Source organism: Oncorhynchus masou, chromosome 11 (assembly GCF_036934945.1).
Source record: "Oncorhynchus masou masou isolate Uvic2021 chromosome 11, UVic_Omas_1.1, whole genome shotgun sequence".
Lineage (NCBI taxonomy): Eukaryota > Metazoa > Chordata > Actinopteri > Salmoniformes > Salmonidae > Oncorhynchus > Oncorhynchus masou.
In genome coordinates, this window is record NC_088222.1 from 18967272 (window position 1) to 18990016 (window position 22745).

The following is a 22745-nucleotide window of genomic DNA, read 5'->3' on the forward strand; positions in this document are numbered from 1 at the left end:
GCAGGTTGTTCACATTACTATCTGCCCTCTCAATGACTAGAATGGTCCCGACTGCTATCCATTTGTTAATACATTTATTTACATTGTTAGAGCGGCCCCTTGAGTATCTGGTCAATATAATGGATAATCTGTTATTAAACCCATTCCAGAACAGAAACTAGCACAATTAAGCAGTTTTCCTTTAAGAGCCATGTAAACAAAGAGCGGATTTGATTATATGAGAGGTATTTTATTTTACGCACTTTTTATTATGTGAAGTTGAACGGGGTTCTAAAGGGATTTTCAGCGATTGCGCGAGCGTAAATGCTTTCTGAATGTGAAAATCTGCGCTCATTCACTTTGTCAGGGGGAGTGAGATAGTTCAATGGGAGTGAGAGAGGAGCATGAATGGAGCAAAATGGCGGATCATGTGCAGGTAACCACAGCTATGTTTTTGTAATATATCAATCCTCAATAAGCCTTTGAATGAGCTGTAATATATATTTCGATGCGTTATTTAATATATAGAGAGTGAGGCATCCATAAAGTGGTCATGGTACAGGTTATGTGCGATATGTGTAGCTAGGATGCGAGCTGCAGTGTTGACTTGTGGCCTGTCATCGTGTAGCTTTCGCCGTTTAAAGATGCGGACCGAAAACAAAACATTGGTGTTTATGAAACGTGGCCAACTGTTAACTAGCTAGGACTGTTTCTACTGGGCGAATGTATTGATTGTAGCAGCTATCCACATTGTCATTATGTTTTATCTCATGCATTTTATACGATGTAAAGAACACCTTTAACATATATGTTCACTTTTGTCGGCCTATCTGTTAGCTTGGAGAGGATGGGGAAAATGCAAGCCAGTTAGTTGACAGTAGCTAACTAGCTAGCACTAATTAATTGGTTAGCAACTCTCATACTTCATCCTTCGCGTCCTGAACGAAATCCGGTCTAATGTCAAATGTAATTATTGATTATGCTTTGCTTGCTTGATCAGACCTTTCAAATGCACCGCTATTTGTAATTTACCACGCCAGGTTAGCTCTTGCTAGCTTACAGGTATAGCAGCACGACATTCTCCCGCGCGACCCTCTTAGTTTTTTGTGTGAGCTGACATGTCGTTAGCTTGGAACCTGGCTCGTGGACGGTGTTGTCGTTATTATACACCACCGTGCATATTTTGCAACGAAAACAATAATGTGCCACTCCGAAACGGACACACCTAGCACGTTAACTAGATAACGTTATCTGGCATGGAGCATAACACATTTATAACTAGGTGTCATTCTATCTGAGAATATAGCTACCATTAGCTAGCTAATCAGCTGACAATTAACTTTGCCAAACAACTAGCTTCGTATTTCCAGCCAATGTGCTAAAGTAAGATAGCTTAGCTGGGATGCTGGCTGTCACGTGTGCACATTTTTGTACAACTGACTGACATTAGCTAGCTACTGTTAACTAGCTAGCACTTGCAGCTAACTGTCATATCAAGCAGACGATAGATTAACAGTAACTATATCTGCCTCAAGCTTTCTGTAACTAACGTTACTGTTTGTGTTTATAGCAACTTGGCACTGAAAGTGTCGGCGTCTGCTGATGTGAGTAGGTAGCTGGCTAATTGTTATTTTGCTAAGTTGATTAAATGAAACCTTCACCCCACCCAGGTGGCTAATTCTGTGCATTATATACATTATTTTAGAGATGCTTGGTGTCAGTATTTTTTTTTTTTTTTTACGTTAGCTCAGCAGGCTGGTGATGAGAGAGCCAGTTTAGATATTTAGTTTATTAATAATAACTACAGATGTACGCTCACTGAGGCAGCGCTTCCTGGTCAGGGTGCGTGACCGTATGACGTAACTGTCTGTTATTGCAAAGTCATCATGGACAGTACGGGACACACAACAGGCTCCAGACACACAAATTCTGTGCTGGTCTGCTCAGAAAATTCCTTCTTGCCAATGTTCTCAGGAACCATCAGCATGACATGATGATCTAGCTAGCTAGCCCACCCAAATCCTTAGTCAGGTGTACTGCACAGCACCAGGACTGTTGTAGTAGTAATATTAGTAGGTGTGTGTGTGTGGAGCACACTGAGTCAGTCTCAGCAGCAGCAGTGTTGGGGTATTGAGCTCTTATCTATGTCTAGCAGTCCTCTTCTCCCTAGCCATATGCCATCAAACGCCCTCCCTAGACTAGTACATCCTGTACTATATCAGTAGCTAGCATCAGACTGGCTCCGGGATTCTGCTGACTTGTCCTTTAAACAATATGATGTTGGTCAGGCTAGCTGAGATGTGCATGCATGAGTGGTTATGTAGTTCTTTACAACAATGGTGTTAGTAATGCTAGCTCAGGTGAATAGTCTGCTGCATTGTTACTGGTGGATTTAGTGTCCGTTAGCTGGATGGATTTAGTTTGTGAGTTAGTTAAACCTTATTATGTTAGTATTGTGTATTGGGGTAAGTTAACTATCTGTGTGGTTTCCGGTCCCACCCACTCCCTAAAGCTGTAAAGGCTGCCTAGGGGAGGGCGGATCATAATAATGACTGAATTGAGTCAATGGAATGGTATGAAACACTTGGTTTCCATACAGCCTCCACTGCCCTATAGCCACTACGTCTGTCTTTGTCTGGCAGGTGTTTAGCCCCGGTGTTTCTATCTAACAAGGGTCATGTTCAATAGGGTGCTACTGAATGTTTATTTTGGTAAACTTTCTTGTCTTTAAAAAAAAATTGCATGAGGCATGTCTATTTTACAAAATAGGCTATAGTCTTATTTCTGTCTGAACGCTCTAGAACGTTGTGCCATACTAATTGCTCACAGCCCAATACAACTGTCTACACCTGTATCTTGGCTGTTGATGAGGGATGTTTTTTGCTGCTCTACTCACTTAGGTCTCTCTCTCCTGTATGTGTGAGTAGAGCCTAGCCCAGCTAGAGATCCTGTGTAAGCAGCTGTACGAGACAACAGAGACTGGGGTGAGGTTGCAAGCAGAGAAAGCTCTGGTGGAGTTCACTAACAGCCCCGACTGTCTCAGCAAGTGTCAGCTACTACTGGAGAGAGGCAGCGTGAGTAGTACACACACACACTGACATATCAATAAGCTGTTGATCTTTACCATATTACCTGATAAAAAAGGGTGGCGGGAAGCCTAGCAGTTGAAAGCTTTGGGCCATTAACCGAAAGGTCGCTGGTTCGAATCTCTGAGCCGACTAGGTGAAAAATCGTTTGATGTGCCCTAGAGCAAGGCACTTAACCCTAACTGCTCCTGTAAGTAGCTCTGGATAAGAGCATCTGCTAATTGATTAAAATGTAAAAATGACTGACAATGTTTACTGTATGACTTGCTTTTTTAGCTCAGCTAATGTGTTGTCTCTATCTCTGTCTATGCTTGTATTCCCATCTTCCTCTCTTTCTCTCTCTCTCTCTCCAGTCTTCCTACTCTCAACTTCTTGCAGCTACCTGTCTGTCTAAACTTGTTTCGCGCACCAACAACCCTCTTCCCTTGGAGCAGCGCATCGATATCCGTAAGACTCACTCACACACATCCCACCAGTCTATATTCATGCTGTACAAGTTAGTCCATAAGGCTCGTGTGTGTGTGTGTGTGCATGCAGGGAACTATGTACTGAACTATCTGGCGACGCGGCCGAAGTTGGCAGAGTTTGTTACCCAGGCTCTGATCCAGCTGTACTCCAGGTAAACCTATCTCCGCTACTCTCTCCTCCTCTCTTCATCCCTCTCTCCTCCATGTGAGTGATTCTCTCCCTTGTTTTTGTCTCCTCCAGGATCATCAAGCTATGTGTTTTTGTGTGTGTGTGTTTCAGGATTACCAAGCTTGGCTGGTTCGACTGTCAGAAAGAAGACTATGTCTTCAGAAACGTCATCGCAGACGTCACACGCTTCCTACAGGTACAAACGTGTGTGTGTGTGTAGCCAATATAATTTGTTTTCTTGAAGTAGGTAGTGGACTGATCAAATCTACCTTTCTTTGTCTGTCTGTCAGCAGGACAGTGTAGAACATTGCATCATAGGAGTCACCATCCTATCCCAACTGACCAATGAGATCAACCAGGTACTCTACCTCTCCTCCCTCTTTCCTCCACATCTCCCTCCTCTCCTCTTACTTCCCCTTCTCCCCTCTAATCTGAAGTGGTGGTTGTGTTGTTGTGTGTGTTAAATATGTGTTTGATGTTGTGTGTACAGGCAGATACCAGCCATCCTCTGACCAAACACAGAAAGATTGCGTCATCGTTCAGAGACTCGTCCCTGTTTGACATATTCACCCTGTCTTGCAATCTCCTCAAACAGGTTTGTGTGTGTGAGAGGGATTGTATTAATGTGTTGACATACCTATTGGCATCCATTTCCAGTCGTTCTTGTGAACTTAATGTGTGTGTGTCTAGGCGTCGGGTAAGAACCTCAACCTGAATGATGAGAGTCAGCATGGTCTACTGATGCAGCTACTGAAGCTCAGTCACAACTGTCTGAACTATGACTTCATCGGAACGTCTACAGACGAGTCCTCTGATGACCTCTGCACTGTTCAGATCCCCACTTCCTGGAGATCAGGTAACACATTCTGTAAAATATCAGTACTGCGTCACCTATTACTGGTGTTGGGGGTAATGCGTTACGTAATCAGATTCCTTTTATGAGTAGCAGAGTAAAGTAACATGTTACTTTTTCAAATCGCAAGCGTTGTTTTCAGAGTCATATCTCTACCCGCTGCGTGTTTTCCATGATCTGATCTCGACTTGTTTCCTCATTTAATTCTCGAGCGAACGGAGAAAGGCTGAAGAAATGTAGTAAAGTATTGAGGGAGCACATCTGATCTTTGCCATTTATCAGTTCTGGGATAGCAAAGCCTATAGAAGGTTTTCCCATCTAGTGGCGAGTGTGCCCTCGATACATCTGTCAGTGTACGTGCGGTCTATAACCAGAACTGGTGGCTCAAGAGAAAGATTTTGAATGAAAAGATAGGAAATCTGTACAGATGTTTGGCTTACAGTACATATGGCTAATTAAGCAGCTCATATGATAGTGCAGCACTTGTAGACTAGCACAGGAAAGCATCGCCACAGATGAAAGTTGACTCGAGTGATCAAACCTGAGTTAATAAGTAGCCTGTCTTTGGTAGAGCCCACCTGGTTCTCTTTGCTCCCTCCGATATTCAAACAACTGGTGAGAGTTTTTTTTCATGAAAGTAACTAGTAGTAGAACACATTACTTTCCAAACAAAGTAATATTGTAAAGTAACTAGAAATGTGTTTCTTTTTCAAGTAACTAATCCCAAGACTACGTATTACTGTATACTAACCTAATCTGTCTCCCTCTTTCTCTCAGCGTTTTTGGATTCCTCTACTCTCCAGCTCTTTTTTGATTTGTATCATTCCATCCCTCCCTCCCTCTCCCCGTTGGTGAGTAAAGCTGAGTGTGTGGCTTGTATGTTCACTTCAGTACAGGATGGGTGTAGTGTTTAAATGCTCTGTGTGTGTAGGTGTTGTCGTGTCTAGTCCAGATAGCATCAGTGAGGAGGTCTCTGTTCAATAACGCAGAGCGAGCCAAGTTCCTCTCTCACCTGGTGGATGGAGTTAAGAGGATACTAGAGAACCCACAGGTTACACACACACTATTACATGTTACAAGACTCTTAAATTCTGTTATCCCTTCAAATTTGGTCCCCCCTTTATTTTGGGTGAAATCATATTTTATATGGGAACACGTTTTATGCTACAAGTAACTAACAATGCTGTCTTTGTGTTCCAGAGCCTCTCAGACCCTAACAACTACCATGAGTTTTGTCGTCTGTTGGCGCGACTGAAAAGTAACTACCAGCTGGGAGAGCTGGTCAAAGTAGAAAACTACCCAGAAGTCATCAGGCTTATAGCCAATTTCACTGTCACCAGTCTACAGGTACGATGTGTGTCTGTCTGTGTGTGTAAGACCCTGAAGGCAGATTGGTGTGTGTCTTGGTAAACAGACATTTCATAAATAGTCCTTCTTAAATCTGCCCTTCTATACCTCTCAATGATCTTGTTAGATGTTAACGTTCTGCCGAAAACCTTGTTCTCCTTACTGAGAACTTTTATATTATGTGTGTTGCAGCACTGGGAGTTTGCCCCTAACTCTGTCCACTACCTGTTGAGCCTGTGGCAGCGCCTGGCAGCGTCTGTCCCTTACGTTAAAGCCACCGAGCCTCACCTGCTAGAGACATACACACCTGAAGTCACCAAGGCCTACATCACCTCACGCCTCGAGTCGGTCTGCATCATACTCAGGTAACACACACAGACACACACACTCTCACAGATCAATTATGAAACGTTGAAATAATTTTCACGTCTGTGAAGGGATGGGTTAGAGGACCCTCTAGATGACGCAGGGTTAGTCCAGCAGCAGTTAGACCAGCTCTCCACCATCGGTCGCTGTGAATACGAGAAGACCTGTGCCCTATTGGTCCAGCTCTTCGACCAATCAGCACAGACCTACCAGGAACTACTGCAGTCTACCAACTCTAGTACCATCGACATCACTGTCCAGGAGGGTACGTCTCTTTCCCTCTCAATTACCAATCAATGAAGTACGGCAAAATATAGCTTTTAACAACACGTGTTTTTGTTACCAGGGAGGTTGTTATAGTTGGTTTATATAATTATATTTCTATATCTATAGGGAGGTTAACATGGTTGGTGTATATAATCGGGGCGGTCATTGGAGGAAGAGTGTCCTTCGCCTCTACAGATGAACAAGACGCCATGGACGGAGAACTAGTCTGTCGGTAAGTCCACACACAAGTAACCTCACCCTAACCAATACCACTACCCATTAGGCTAGTGACCAATCCTCAAAAAGGGCTTTAGTTTTTGAGATACCCATACCCTAGGTATAACAAAGCACAAGTGTGTTTTTCCACATCTCTAATGTCTCCCATACAGGACATTTGGAAAGGATTCAGACCACTTCACTTTTCCACATTTTGTTACATTTTAGAATAAGGTTATAATGTATTACATTGATGAGATAATTATACACACAATACCCCATAATGACAAAGTGAAAACAGTTTTTTAGAAATGTTTGCAAAAAATAAATTAAATACATTGTTTATATTACAGTTGAAGTCAGAAGTTTACATACACCATAGCCAAACACATTTAAACTCAGTTTTTCACAATTCCTGACATTTAATCCTAGTAAAAATTCCCAGTCTTAGGTCAGTTAGGATCACCACTTCATTTTAAGAATGTGAAATGTCAGAGTAATAGTAGAGTGATTTATTTAAGCTTTTATTTCTTTCATCACATTCCTAGTGGGTCAGAAGTTTACATACACTCAATTCCTATTTGGTAGCATTGCCTTTAAAATGTTTAACTTGGGTCAAATGTTTTGGGTAGCCTTCCACAAGCTTCCCCAATAAGTTGGGTGAATGTTGGCCCATTACTCCTGACAGAGCTGGTGTAACAGAGTCAGGTTTGTGAGCCTCCATTTGCAACCAAGCTTTAACTTCCTGACTGATTTCTTGAGATGTTGCATCCACATAATTTTCACCCCTCATGATGCCATCTATTTTGTGAAGTGCACCAGTCCCTCCTGCAGCAAAGCACCCCCACAACATGATGCTGCCACCACTGTGCTTCACGGTTGGGATGGTTTTCTTCGGCTTGCAAGCCTCCCCCTTTTCCTCCAAACATTACGATGGTCATTATGGCCAAACAGTTCTATTTTTCTTTCATCAGACCAGGGGACATTTCTACAAAAAGTACGATCTTTGTCCGCATGTGCAGTTGACAACCGTAGTCTGGATTTTTTTTTATGGTGGTTTTGGAGCAGTGGCTTCTTCCTTGCTGAGCGGCCTTTCAGGTTTCAGAAGAAAGTTATTTGTTTCTGGCCATTTTGAGCTTATAATCGAACCCACAAATGCTGATTAGAGGTCGACCGATTATGATTTTTCTACGCCGGTACCGATACCTATTATTGGAGGACCAGAAAAAGCCAATCCTTTTATTTTTTACATTTTATTTTTTACATTTTATTTATTTGTGGTAATGACATTTACAACAATACTGAATGAATAAGTAACACTTATTTTAATTTAATATAATAAATAAATAATCTAACATGTTAAATTTGGTTTAAATAATGCTAAAACAGTGTTGGAGAAGAAAGTAAAAGTGCAAGATGTGCCATGTAAAAAAAAAAGCGTTTAAGATCCTTACTCAGAACCTGAGAACATATGAAAGCTGGTGGTTCCCTTTAACACGAGTATTCAATATTCCCAGTTAAGAAGTTTTAGGTTGTAGTTATAATTCTTATAATAACTATTTCTCTCTATACAGTTTGTATTTCATATACCTTTGACTATTGGATGTTCTTATTGGCACTTTAGTATTACCAGCCTAATCTCGGGAGTTGATAGGCTTGAAGTCACAGCACTGTGAATCAAGCATTGTTAAGAGCTGCTGGCAAACGCAGTAAAGTACTGTTTGAATGAATGCTTTCGAGCCTACCACTGCTCAGCCAGACTGCTCTATCAAATATCAAATCATATACTTGATTATAATAAACACACAGAAATACGAGTCTTTGGTCATTAATATGACGAAACGTTTATGCTTTCAGTGAAATACGGAACTGTTCTGTATTTTATAGAACGGGTGGCGACCATAAGTCTAAATATTGCTGTTACATTGCACAACCTTCAATGTTATGTCATAATTATGTAAAATTCTGGCAAATGAATTGCGGTCTTTGTTAGGAAGAAATGGTCTTCAAACAGTTTGCAACGAGCCAGACGGCCCAAACCGCTGCATAAACCCTGACTCTGCTTGCACTGAACGCAGGAGAAGTGACACAATTTACCTAGTTAATATTGCCTGCTAACATGCATTTATTTGAACTAAATATGCAGGTAAAAAAATATATACTTCTGTGTATTGATTTTAAGAAAGGCATTGATGTTTATGGTTAGGTACATTTGTGCAACGATTGTGCTTTTTTTCGCGAATGCGCTTTTGTGAAATCATCACCCGTTTGTTGAAGTAGGCTGTAATTCCATGATCAATTAACAGGCACCGTATTGATTTTATGCAACGCAGGAAAAGCTAGGTAACTACACATGGTTGTTGATATTACTAGGTTAACTTGTAATTATGTGAAGATAAGTTTAATGCTAGCTAGCAACTTACCATGGCTCCTTGCAGCCACAAGGTCCTTTTGACACTGCACTCGCGTAACAGGTGGTCAGCCTGCTACGCAGTTTCCTCCTGGATTCCAATGTAATCGGCATCCAAAAAGGGCCGATTTACCCATTTGTTATGAAAACTTTATCGGCTGTGCCGATAAATCGGTCGACCTCTAGTACCCATGTTCAAAATCAATTACGTAGCCCGCCATTGCAACTGAAATGTCTCCGTTCAAATACGCCACGTAGGCACAGTTTTTTTTTTTTTTTTTTGCTCTTTAAGAAACACAGAATCCAGTGTTCTGATCAAAGTTCCCATTCCGTCATCCTGGGTCAAATCCACCACGAATATTTCCAGTGCTGTATGTCTTGCTCTTCCATCGAGCAATAATACCACTGTAAGTGCTTGCTTTTTCTTGTCCAGATTGGTAACCTGTGTCCAGATTCCAAGTACATTTTTCCAACTCTCATTTATTAGCCATCTTCTGAAACCAATGTGATCTCCAAATGACACAACTAGGTTCCAGTTTAGCAGTTTACTTCACAATATCATCGCTGTATTACACTCTGGCCCGGTCCAACAGAGACTAAAACTTCTTCGCAGGTGCACTTCTAACAGGGGGAGAGGACCGTAATAACAGAAATATAGGGCTACTTAACTCATGCATTGGTCTGAGAAACTGCAGTAATCACGAGATGCCTATAAGGACATAAGCCATTTATGGCAAACGAGGCTCCTTAGGATGGTGTAACTTGCTTTATGTGATCATTTATGGTGGCTGGGAATTGAATGTGAGATGGTGGTCTTTGTACACCAGCTCAGGAATCAACTTCAAAATGAAATGTGTGTGGAACTGTGCTATGTCCCTCAACCAACGCTTCTTATTAATAGTCTATGACCTAGCTACACTCTAACGTCTAAGTAACCTGAGGTCACCCTCACAGGTTCTGTCACTCTCCATCTCCTGCTGGGCATGCCACAGTACATAATCAATGCCAACCACACTTAATATTGGCCAAATTATCATCCAACCTGACTTCCAATGGAATATAAAGAAATACTTGTTGGAAAGCTCTAAAGGTTTTTGACATCCCTTTTACAGACATTTCAAGTATAAGTGTTGTACACAATCTTGAAAAAATGCCTCTCATTTACAAAATTTGAATTTATAGGTGATTTTAACATCCATGAAATGTTATAATGCTACTGCTGAGTCAATCGTGTGTGTGTGTGTCAGAGTGCTCCAGTTGATGAACCTAACAGATTCGCGGCTGGCCCAGGCGGGTAACGAGCGGTTGGAGTTGGCCATGCTCAGCTTCTTTGAACAGTTCAGGAAAATTTACATCGGAGACCAGGTGCAAAAGTCCTCCAAGGTAAATACTTTTACCACACACACAGAGAGAGTTATGTTTCAGACCTCCAACATGATTTAATGTTGATGAGTCCACATGTCATACTGTCTTGTTTAGATCCACAGCTATCTCTATCCGTTCCTCTCTAAGCATGACTGTCTCTCTTTCTCTCACTCTATTCCTCTCTTAGCAAGACTAACTCTGTTAATATCTCAATTCAAAGGGCTTTATTGGCATGAGAAAAATATGTTTACATTGCCAAAGCAAGTGAAATAGATAATAAACAAAAATTAAATAAACAATACAAAATTAACAGTAAACATTACACTCCCAAAGTTAAGAGACATTTCAAATGTCATATTATGGCTATGTAGTGTTGTAATGATGTGCAAATAGTTAAAGTACAAAAGAGAAAATAAATTAACATAAATATAGGTTGTATTTACCATGGTGTTTGATTTTTTTCAAATTCTTTGTGGGTCTGTGTAATCTGAGGGAAATATGTTTCTCTAATATGGTCATACATTTGGCAGGAGGTTAGGAAGTGCAGCTCAGTTTCCACCTCATTTTGTGGGCAGTGTGCACAAAGCCTATCTTCTCTTGAGAGCCAGGTCTGCCTACGGCGGCCTTTCTCAATAGCAAGGCTATGCTCTCTTCCTTCCTCTCATGACTGACTCCATCTCTCTCCATTCTGTTCTTTGCCTGTAACTAGTGGGAGTTATGTTATATTTTAACTAGTAGCTCTTCTGTCTGTGGGTGTGTTAGTGCTGACACACAGCCTTGGACTGACTGACTGACTGAGTGTGCTTTCTTTGTGCTGGGCAGAGGCTGCGAAATGTGAACAGCCCAGATAAGTGGTGACAGTCGAGAGCAGCCCTCCCCCAACGTGTCTGTTTGGTTTGGTCTTAAAGTTATCCTCCCCTATCCCTTCTTAGTGACATGGTCAGTTTTACTGTTAACATGGTGAATAATGTAGGCGGAATCATCGCTAACCAGAGAATTCTCCATGGAAGTGGGGTGGAGGCAGGGGAGTACGAGAATAATTAATGTGGGGTGGAGGCAGGGTAGTACTAGAATAATTAATATAAAGTGGGGTGGAGGCAGGGGAGAACAAAAATAATTAATGTGGGGTGGAGGCAGGGGAGTACTAGAATAATTAATATAAAGTGGAGTGGGGGCGGGAGGAGTTCTAGAATAATTAATATAAAGTGGTGTGGAGGCGGGAGGAGTTCTAGAATAGTTATTATGAGGTTTGTAGGTGGGAGGAGTTTAATTCATATGATAAAGGTTCTGGAATGTCTCATTTCAGGTTGTGTATGTGTGAGATGGACCGTATGAGTCTGAGGTGTCAGAATAAATAACACCCCAGACCTGCAGGAGATACACATCCCTCTGACACCCGCTACCCTAACCCCCCGATACTAAGGACAACCATCCTCAGCTCTGCTCAACTTAACACTATCACACAGACTCTCTTGATCTCACTCACTCTCTTCCTCACACACTACTTTACCTCAGAGCTCAGGTTTTGGCGGAATGTACAGCCACGTTCGGGAGATGAGAGCAGAGCTGATTGGTGTGTGTTTGTCTTTAACCCTGTGGAGATGACTAGTGCTACGCTGCTGGCAGCTGTTACTGTTTGTGATTATATCATAGTTGTCCTACTGTGTAGTTGCTCTCTCTCCAGGGGATCTTCCAATGGTTAATGGCGTGTGTCTGTGTGTGTCACAGCTGTACCGGCGGCTGTCAGAGGTTCTGGGGCTGAATGATGAGACCATGGTACTCAGCGTCTTCATTGGAAAAATGTGAGTTTCAACACTTCCTGTGTTAGTACTACTGCTGGTTCTATGAACTAACCACTGATTAATACCATTTGTGATTGCAGCATCACCAACCTGAAGTACTGGGGCCAGTGTGAACCAATCACTTCCAAGACACTTCAGTTACTCAATGACCTCTCTATAGGATATCCTTTTGCGCGTGTGTGTGAGAGAGAGAAGGCGGGGGGGTGTATTTGGTATTCTGTTATATTCCAGCTCCTGTGTTGTCTCTTTGACGGTGTGTGTGTGTACGTACAGCAGTGTGAGGAAGTTGGTGAAACTCAGCGCTGTTCAGTTCATGCTGAACAACCACACAGTAAGTACCCTGACCTTTGATCTCTCACCCTGACCACTAACACTAACCTCCTGAATCTCAATGTATGCTTTTTCACATCCAGTTCTTTTCCCATAATGCCCTTATCCTTTCTCCAATTATGTCAGAGCGAGCACTTCTCCTTCCTGGGCGTGAACAACCAATCAAACCTCAGCGACATGAGGTGTCGCACCACGTTCTACACCGCACTGGGACGCCTGCTGATGGTCGACCTAGGTAGACACACACACACTCGTTGGTCCTTTAAAAACTTGTTGTATGTAAAATATTGTGTGCTATAGCTTGGAAAAATGTATCAATGTGACTCTGGATGACAAGATAATGATGTTTGTTTCCAACATTAGGGCTGTTTTCCTAAAGAAATGAAATCCACTTTGTGTGTTGTAACCCTTGCCATGATACTGGTATCGTCCCAGCCCTACTTTAACCTTGTTTTCATCTTGTGTGTGTAGGTGAGGATGAGGACCAGTTTGAACAATTCATGCTTCCCCTAACGGCGGCGTTTGAAGCAGTGGCTCAGATGTTCAGCACCAACACATTCAACGAGCAGGAGGCGAAGAGGACGTTGGTAGGACTGGTCAGAGACCTGAGAGGTATCGCCTTTGCCTTCAACGCCAAGACCAGCTTTATGATGCTCTTCGACTGGATGTATCCTTTTCTGACCCCTGATCTCTGACCCCTGACCTTTACGGACCAGGGGCCTGCTTAGGAGATTGAAAGGTTAAAGAACGTTCAGATAGAAATTGTTGTGTAGAAGAGATATGACTGTGTCATAGAATAGGAAATCACTGTAGAGTTGTGAATTGCAAGTAGTGTTGTCCTTCACTTGAAGTCTCATTGGTGCACAGTGTTGTTCTTAACCCCTCCCCCAGCTACCCAGCCTACATGCCCATCCTGCAGAGAGCCATAGAGCTCTGGTACCACGTACCAGCATGCACCACTCCTGTCCTAAAGCTCATGGCCGAGCTAGTCCACAACAGGTACATAAACATGCATACAGTCAGAACCCTGAAGCTTCTCCCTCGACCTCTAACCCCTGACTTCTAACCCTTTGTAGGGATTAACACCAATTTCCTGAACCAAGTGCCTTCCTGATTACCAAGATACATTTTTTTTTTTTAAGTATCTCAAACAATAATATAACATTTCTATACCGCACTAATGCAAAAACAGAAAACATGCAATGCTAGAAAGCTGCATTATTTAGGCTAGTCCCCAATAGAAAACGTCTACATGGCTTCTATTATTTACACTGCTACACACGACTTCTCCACGCAGTCATTTCCGTCCCAGGTTTCTCCTCTTCAGTTTGTTCATTCAAATTACTTCCCAAACTTCAGCTGTGTTGCCCAACAGAGGATCCAAAATATAAACTACGGCTGCTCACTGCTAACAAAACACCTAATACATTGTGTCTGCAAAATTGCTCAAGAAAATTGACATTCGCAATATTGTTCCAAGTTGTTACACTAACAAAAGCAAGGGCACTGGCTTGACTAGAAGGTCAGATTCACATGAAATTGATCGGCAGCTGTCCATGGTGCGGATTCTACACCGTTTGCTTGTCTGTCACAAGGAAAATCTCCAATGCTGCGCTAAACAAACAGTCACCACATAAGTGAGTTTTCATAGTAAAAACAGCCATAATCTTTCCAAATTCCCCTGATAGCCAGACAGCTGCTCTGCAAGGGGAGAGGAGAGAGCCAACAAGCTGGGTGTCATCTTTCAGTCAACGGTAAAACGACCCTGTCATTTTCACTAGCTATAATAACCTCATTTTACTAGTCAAGCAAACAATTTTTCTTCGGCCTACGTTAACTATAGGTTACATAAACAAAATAGTGTGACGACTTGGAGAGAACTTTGAGTTGATTCCATTACAACAAATACAACAAGAAACCGTTAGATACCTGCAAGTGTTTCTCAATTTATAGTGATAGAATTATAGCCGTTCCACACTTGCGGGTATTAAATGCTTTTAGATAGCATTTCTGGTTGGACGGATCTCGGGATACCTGAGAAAGGCTTGCAATTTTATCAGGATGGAAAATTGGTAAATTTGAGGAAAATATGAATCCTTAACTCTGTGTCTGTGTTTCCAGGTCACAGAGGTTACAATTTGACGTGTCATCACCCAACGGAATCCTGCTGTTCAGAGAAACCAGCAAGATGATCACCACCTATGGTACTACACTCAAGTGTCCTATTGCCACAGTTGCTGTGCACTCATTGGAGAATTGTAATTGGTTTGTCAGCCAAATATTTTTTAAATATATTAATTTCCTTGGTTCTCCCTCTCCCCTTCTCCAGGTAACCGTATCCTGACCATTGGGGAGGTGCCTAAGGACCAGATGTACAGTGTGAAGCTGAAGGGTGTCAGTGTGTGTTTCTCCATGCTCAAGGCTGTGCTCTCTGGGAACTATGTCAACTTCGGGGTGTTCCGTCTCTATGGAGATGACGCACTGGACAACGCGCTACAGACCTTCATCAAACTGCTGCTGTCCATACCACACAGCGACCTGCTGGTACACACACTCCTCTCCATCCCTCACAGTGAAGTACTTCCCTGAACATGCTAAATATATCTGACAATGGCAGTTTCAGCACACTTAATCTCCTTCTTTCTCCCTCCCCCTTCTATTTCTCCCTCCTCACTCCAGGACTATCCCAAGTTGAGCCAGTCGTTCTACAGTCTGTTGGAGGTGTTGACTCAGGATCACATGAACTTCATTGCTTCTCTAGAGCCGCATGTCGTCATGTACATACTGTCATCTATCTCCGAGGGACTCACTGCACTGGGTAATGTATATACATACACGCACTGCACCGGGAAATGATACATACACGCACTGCACCGGGAAATGATACATACACGCACTGCACCGGGAAATGATACATACACGCACTGCACCGGGAAATGATACATAACACGCACTGCACCGGGAAATGATACATAACACGCACTGCACCGGGAAATGATACATAACACGCACTGCACCGGGAAATGATACATTCACACACTGCACTGCACCGGGAAATGATACATTCACACACTGCACCGGAAATGAAATGACTGCACCGGGAAATAACACGCACTGCACCGGGAAATGATACATAACACGCACTGCACCGGGAAATGATACATAACACGCACTGCACCGGGAAATGATACATTCACGCACTGCACCGGGAAATGATACATTCACACACTGCACCGGGAAATGATACATAACACGCACTGCACCGGGAAATGATACATAACACGCACTGCACCGGGAAATGATACATAACACGCACTGCACCGGGAAATGATACATAACACGCACTGCACCGGGAAATGATACATAACACGCACTGCACCGGGAAATGATACATTCACAGTATACCACTGCAATGGGTAATGTATATACAGTTGAAGTCGGGAGTTTACATACACTTAGGTTGGAGTCATTAAAACTTGTTTTTTAACCACTCCACAAATTTCTTGTTAATAAACTATAGTTTTGTCTGTTAGGACATCTACTTTGTGCATGACACAAGTCATTTTTCCAACAATTGTTTATTAACAATATTTTATTATTTGACTTGTAATTCACTGTATCACAATTCTAGTGGGTCAGAAGTTTACATACACTAAGTTAACTGTGCCTTTAAACAGCTTAGAAAATTACAGAAAATTATCACATGGCTTTAGAAGCTTCTGATAAGATAATTGACATAACTTGAGTCAATTGGAGTTGTACCTGTGGATGTATTTCAAGGCCTACCTTCAAACTCAGTGCCTCTTTGCTTGACATCATGGGGAAATCATGGGAATTTTTACTAGGATATAATGTCAGGAATTGTTAAATACCAAGTTTAAATGTATTTGGCTTAGGTGTATGTAAACTTCCAACTTCAGCTGTACATACACACACTGCACCGGGAAATGGTACATATACAGTATACCACTGCACCGGGAAATGGTACATATACAGTATACCACTGCACCGGGAAATGGTACATATACAGTATGCCACTGCACCGGGAAATGGTACATATACAGTATACCACTGCACCGGGAAATGGTACATATACAGTATACCACTGCACCGGGAAATGGTACATATACAGTATACCACTGCACCGGGAAATGGTACATATACAGTATGCCACTGCACCGGGAAATGGTACATATACAGTATACCACTGCACCGGGAAATGGTACATATACAGTATACCACTGGTACATATACAGTATACCACTGCTCCGGGAAATGGTACATATACAGTATACCACTGCTCCGGGAAATGGTACATATACAGTATACCACTGCACCGGGAAATGGTACATATACAGTATACCACTGCTCCGGGAAATGGTACATATACAGTATACCACTGCACCGGGAAATGGTACATATACAGTATACCACTGCACCGGGAAATGGTACATATACAGTGACTTCAGAAAATGTTCACACCCCTTGACTTTTGTTGTTACAAAGTGAGATTAAAACGTATTTAATTGTAATTTTTCATCAACGATCTACACACAGCATTCATGTTAGAATTTTTCTTCAACTTTGACATCTATAAAAAATGTATGAAAAGTAAAATGCTGATATATCTTGATTAGATTCAACCCCCTGAGTTCATACCTGTTAGAATCACATTTGGCAGCGATTACAGCTGTGATTCTTTCTGGGTAAGTCTCTTAATACTGTACAATCCAGGTGTGTAAAGCTCTTATCACATTTTTATTATTTTAAAATTCTTCCAACTCTTTTTAGTTGTTTGATCATTACCAGACAACCATTTTCAGGCCTTGCCATTAGATTGTCAAGCTGATTTAAGTCAAAGCTGTTACAAGGCCATTCGGGAACATTTAATATCATCTTGGTAAGCAACTCCGGTGTAGATTTGGCTTTGTGTTTTAGGTTATTGTCCTGCTGAGGTTGAATTTGTTTGAAATTTACTGCTCGACTGAGAAACCTTATAGATAATTTTATGTGTTGGGTAAAATCAGCTGTCCTCCAAGGCAAAGGGTGGCTACTTTGAAGAATCTGAAATATAAATATATTTAGATTTAACACTTTGGTTACAACATGATTCTTTCTATATGTGTTATTTCATAGTTTTGATGTCTTCTATTATTCTACAATGTAGAAAATAGTACTAATAAATAAAAACCCTGGAATCAGTAGGTGTGTCCAGACTTTTGACTGGTACTGTATATAACATTCTATTGGTTTCAATAATTATGTCTAATTTTAATTTAGAACAATTTAATGTTTAGAATCCGGCGTCGTTTTGCGTATCAGTTCATAAACCATGTGCCATGGAATCGGTACATCCAAATCTCTTAACTATTTTTCAAACTGTATGGCACAGCTGGCAATTTCTTTGTCCTTAAATGAAACTGGTATACTTAAAAAAAAAAATGTTATTCATCACCATTTTCTTTAACCAATGTTGGTCTTTAATGCAGGGCCGACAGACAAGTTCCTTCCCCCTTCCGCTTGCCTCTTCCAATAGCGATGTTTTGGAGATTTCATTTTCAAATAACTTGAGTGAGAGGTTGTAATCTGAATAAAGGGAAAAAGGCCGTTCTTGAACATGGCGTGAGACATTCTTACTAATCTGCTAGGGAACCAGTTGGAATTTAACTTTTGTATGACTGACACCCTTTAGTGAGAGGTTTGATGCTTTAATATTTAGTCATTTTTGCCCTCCATATTCATTATATAAATAAGCCTGTTTAATGTTGTGTGGCTTGCCATTCCAAATACAATGGAATATGTTTTGCTCATATAATTTAAAAAACAGGTCGCTAGGTGTAGGCAAAACCATACGCAAATAGGTAATATGTGATATGACTAAAGAGTTAATCAGCGTGAGTATTCTACAAATAGACAGGGATTTATTTTCCTTTCCATGGCAGCAAGATCTTAACTATTTTTGCTAACTTTCTATTAAAATGTATTGTACTGAGATCATTTATTTCTTTTGGATATGTATACTGAGTATGTACACATCACCATCAGACCATTTTATTGGTAAACTACACAGTAATGTAAAAGTTGTATTTTTTTGGGACCCAATACATAATATAGTACACTTATCAAACTTTGGTTGTAATCCAGAGAGGTTAGAAGAGTATCTTGATCCTCTATTAGGCTGTGGAATGATCCTCTATTAGGAGTGATCCTCTGTTGGGCTGTGGAGGGATCCTCTATTAGGCTGTGGAGTGATCCTCTATTAGGCTGTGGAGGGATCCTCTATTAGGCTGTGGAGTGATCCTCTATTAGGCTGTGGAGGGATCCTCTATTAGGAGTGATCCTCTATTAGGAGTGATCCTCTGAGGCTGTGGAGGGATCCTCTATTAGGAGGGATCCTCTGAGGCTGTGGAGGGATCCTCTGAGGCTGTGGAGGGATCCTCTGAGGCTGTGGAGGGATCCTCTATTAGGAGGGATCCTCTGAGGCTGTGGAGGGATCCTCTATTAGGAGGGATCCTCTATTAGGAGTGATCCTCTATTAGGAGTGATCCTCTATTAGGAGTGATCCTCTGAGGCTGTGGAGGGATCCAAATTGTGGATTTAAAAGAAAACGTGAATCATCGGTGTACAATGATACCTTTTTGTTTTTAAACCCTGGATTTCTAATCCCTTGATTATTATTGTTGGATCTGATTTTAATAGATAACCTTATCGATGGCCATAATAAATAGATATGCCGATAGTGGACAACGTTGTTTTACTTCTCTTGACAGATTAATCATTTCTGAGAAGTAGCCATTATTTACTATTTTACACCTAGGGTTACTATACATAACTTACCCATTTTTATAAGAGATTCTCCAAAATTGAAATATTCTGGGCAATTATATATAAACTCCAGTCGTACTTTCTCAAAAGCCTTTTCAATGTCCGCTATGAAAACCAGGCCTGGTTTCCCTGATATTTCATAGTATTCTATTATTTCCAGCAGTTGTCTTATATTATCTGCAATGTATCGTCCATGTAAAAACCCTGTCTGATTGGGTAATGTATGTGCCAATTATTTGATGGTCCGACTGCATTCTGTCCCCGATCAACACATTTTAAAAAATGTTTTACTTGATGACCTGGGTGGGGGCACCCCACCGGAATCCTCACCGACTAGGTACAAGGTCATCAAGGTACTCATTAGCAGCTTTGAGAAATTCTTTGTATATTATGCTCACCCATCAGGGGGCTCTGGCTTTGAAGGACCAATCCTGCCAGGCAGGCTCAGAATCTTGAGGGGGTGGTGCTGCTCTAGAAGGTCTCTGACTGCATTTATCTTTCTCTTTTGGCTGCGTATAGGCTACTTACAGTAGGCCCATAAAACAGATAAGGACTTCTCCTTAGTGTATGGGTCTCTCGGGTGGCTGTATAGGGTTGTGGACTGTTCCATCATGATAGGACAATAAATAAACAGACTATATTTAGAATTTATTTTAAAATGACTAACGTGTGTTGTAGATACTATGGTGTGTACTGGGTGTTGTTCCAGTCTGGACCATATCGCCACCTACCTGTTCAAACAGGTAACCTCTCCCTCTGTTCATCTGTAATCTATTCATATCATCTTATACATGTATGTACATATATTGATGCTAATGTATTGTTTCTGTTTAGCTGTCTCGCTCCACTAAGAAACGACCTGTTGCTATGGCAACAGACGAACGCTTCCTACACATCATGCAGCAACACCCAGAGATGATCCAACAGGTACACACCCCAAACACACACACCGAACTCACTCTCTCTCACACACGCGCACACACACACGCTCACGCACTCTCACACACACTCACTAATCATTCTGTGTGTTTGTCCTACAGATGCTGTCCACAGTGTTGAACATCATCATCTTTGAGGACTGCAGGAACCAGTGGTCCATGTCCAGACCTCTACTGGGCCTCATCCTGCTCAATGAGAAGGTACCAGTACACAACCACACACCCATTATCCAACCATTCCCTGGAAGATGTGGCAATTGTTGCTGAGTGGACTATCCTGGCTAAAAAAAGAAAAGAAAAAAACCAAACACACCAGCCTCGTCCTGTGTCTCCATTCCTGCAGTATTTTGCCGATCAGAGAACATTATTTTTTTGTGCGCGTTTGTGTGTGTAGTATTTTGCAGACCTAAGGAACAGCATTGTGAACAGCCAGCCTCCAGAAAAGCAGCAGGCCATGCATCTCTGCTTTGAGAACCTGATGGAGGGGATAGAACGCAACCTGCTAACCAAGAACAGAGACAGGTACACACAATTCCATTGACTGTGTGTGCGCTCACTTTGTGTGTTTTTTAACTGTGTGTATATTCATCTGTACAGGTTCACCCAGAACCTCTCGGTGTTCCGGAGGGAGGTGAATGACAGCATGAAAAACTCTTCATACGGAGTCAACACCAATGACATGATGAGCTGACATTCCACACACGCACACCTGCTCCACACAGAGCAGCTTCCCAAAACTCAACTCCCTCCACGCCTCCTCTCGCCCCCTCTTCCTCTCCACTCCTCTTCTCACCCCCCTTCCTCTCATCTCTCCCCCCTCTTCCTCTCCCTTGTGGTTCCACCCTCCTTTTTATAGAAGCCTATATAAATATACAGATCTATTTTAAAGCCAGTCTGTAGAGATCACCCTGCTACTTGCTGGGAGGAGAGGGGGAAGTGGAGGATGGAGGGAGGGAGGATATCTCTACACACTTTGGAGGGAGTGAATCTGAGTGGGGGGATGAAGGTGAAAAGGGAGAAGCCGGTAAATGTAGTTCTCTGCTTCTGCCTGCCTTGTATAGAAACACAACAAATCAAGTGTACATTTTTTTTCATAACATTTTGAACAATGTTTATATTGATTGAATTTAAAACACAAAATGAGAAATGTGTGATTGAACTTTTTACAGTGTAGTGAGTCAGTGCACCTGTCTGTCTGTGTGTGGGGAAAAAACTTTCTACAGGGGATGAGGGGAGCAAGAAAGTAGAGCGCACTAGAGCTGTGGGGTAGAGACATGGGGTGGAGACAAAGAGAGTGAGAAACTGTCCAGTTTGCACATTTTCCTCTGGCCCTCTGATTTGAGTGATGTAAATACCCACCACTGTTACTCCCTAGGCACTGCCCCTAGACACCACCTTTAGCCCCTAGACACCACCTTTACTCTCTATGCACTGTCCAAAGCCCCTAGACACCACCTTTACCCCCGAGACACCACCTTTAGACATTTTGCCTAGAAAATAATTGCTTGTTCAAATAGAATTGGTTAGGTGTGGGGCAGGGTTATGGGAGTAGGTTTGGGTTAAGGTCATGCTCCACTTTACCCTCTGGTAGGCTGGTTGGAGCTGACACGAACCTCAGGGGAGTCGGTTGGGTTAGGGGAGAGTGAAGTGTCTCAGCATGCTAGCTAGTGTGTAGGGGTCACAGATCTGATAACAGAAAGGAGCGTGGCTGCAGTCTATCTCTGGAGTATGTGTGACTCCGAGTGTGTGTGTGTGCGTGCGTGCGGCCTCTCGTGGTATTGTAAAGGAGCGGTGTGCTCCAGACAGAACCTTCCAGGACATTCTAGAACGTTCAGCTCTCGTTTTCGAGCTCCCTGAAGGATAGTTTATTTCTAATTGAGAAACTAAAGAAGAATGCAACCTTTGGTAGAACAGAGAGCTGTGTATTACAGGGAAATGGGTGGTAAGAAAAAGACAGAACTGTGTATTAAAGAGGAGATGTGGGTTCAGAGTTCATTAGCAACTTGTGCTACTCTACAGGTGTTGCTGCTAACTGTTTGTGACGACTAGCTCATCTCTAACAATGTTGATTTGACTTCCTGGTTTATTGTTTTGGTTCCCTAAAGTGAGTGTGTGTGTGTTGGATCGGTACCTTGGTTCTCTGATGTGAGTGTGTGTTGGATCTGTAGTTTGGTTGAGTTGTGTGGATGTCTGCTACATATTATAGTGTCAGCATTGTGACTGCAAATAAACGTTATTTGGTTTGTATACCATGCTGTCACTGTGTTTTATTGCACAACATGGGTCATGTCTTTAGTGTGTGGTGAAGACTAGCAAGGTATTGTC

General features: G+C 42.1%; 1 protein-coding gene across 12 annotated transcripts; it reads left to right on the plus strand.

Moving 5' to 3' along the window:
* Positions 1-73: 73 nt before the first annotated feature.
* On the plus strand, positions 74-22667 carry LOC135548262 (exportin-7-like). 12 transcript variants are annotated; one of them, XM_064977665.1, is made up of 31 exons: positions 355-415; positions 1550-1583; positions 2907-3053; positions 3419-3512; positions 3603-3684; positions 3774-3897; positions 3992-4060; positions 4192-4296; positions 4392-4557; positions 5332-5405; positions 5486-5605; positions 5755-5901; positions 6094-6266; positions 6339-6532; positions 6661-6766; positions 10408-10543; positions 12254-12327; positions 12408-12488; positions 12595-12658; positions 12784-12892; positions 13129-13324; positions 13549-13656; positions 14346-14411; positions 14779-14861; positions 14987-15201; positions 15337-15475; positions 20161-20225; positions 20317-20409; positions 20523-20621; positions 20815-20942; positions 21018-22667. In XM_064977665.1, exons 1-31 carry the CDS (start codon positions 384-386, stop codon positions 21109-21111), a joined length of 3417 nt encoding a protein of 1138 aa, XP_064833737.1. In that variant the 5' UTR covers positions 355-383; the 3' UTR covers positions 21112-22667. The 12 variants fall into 12 exon arrangements, 11 of the variants coding, with proteins under 11 accessions (XP_064833739.1, XP_064833745.1, XP_064833746.1 ...); XM_064977666.1 differs by having other exon boundaries at positions 3995-4060; XM_064977668.1 differs by having other exon boundaries at positions 3813-3897.
* Positions 22668-22745: the final 78 nt, after the last annotated feature.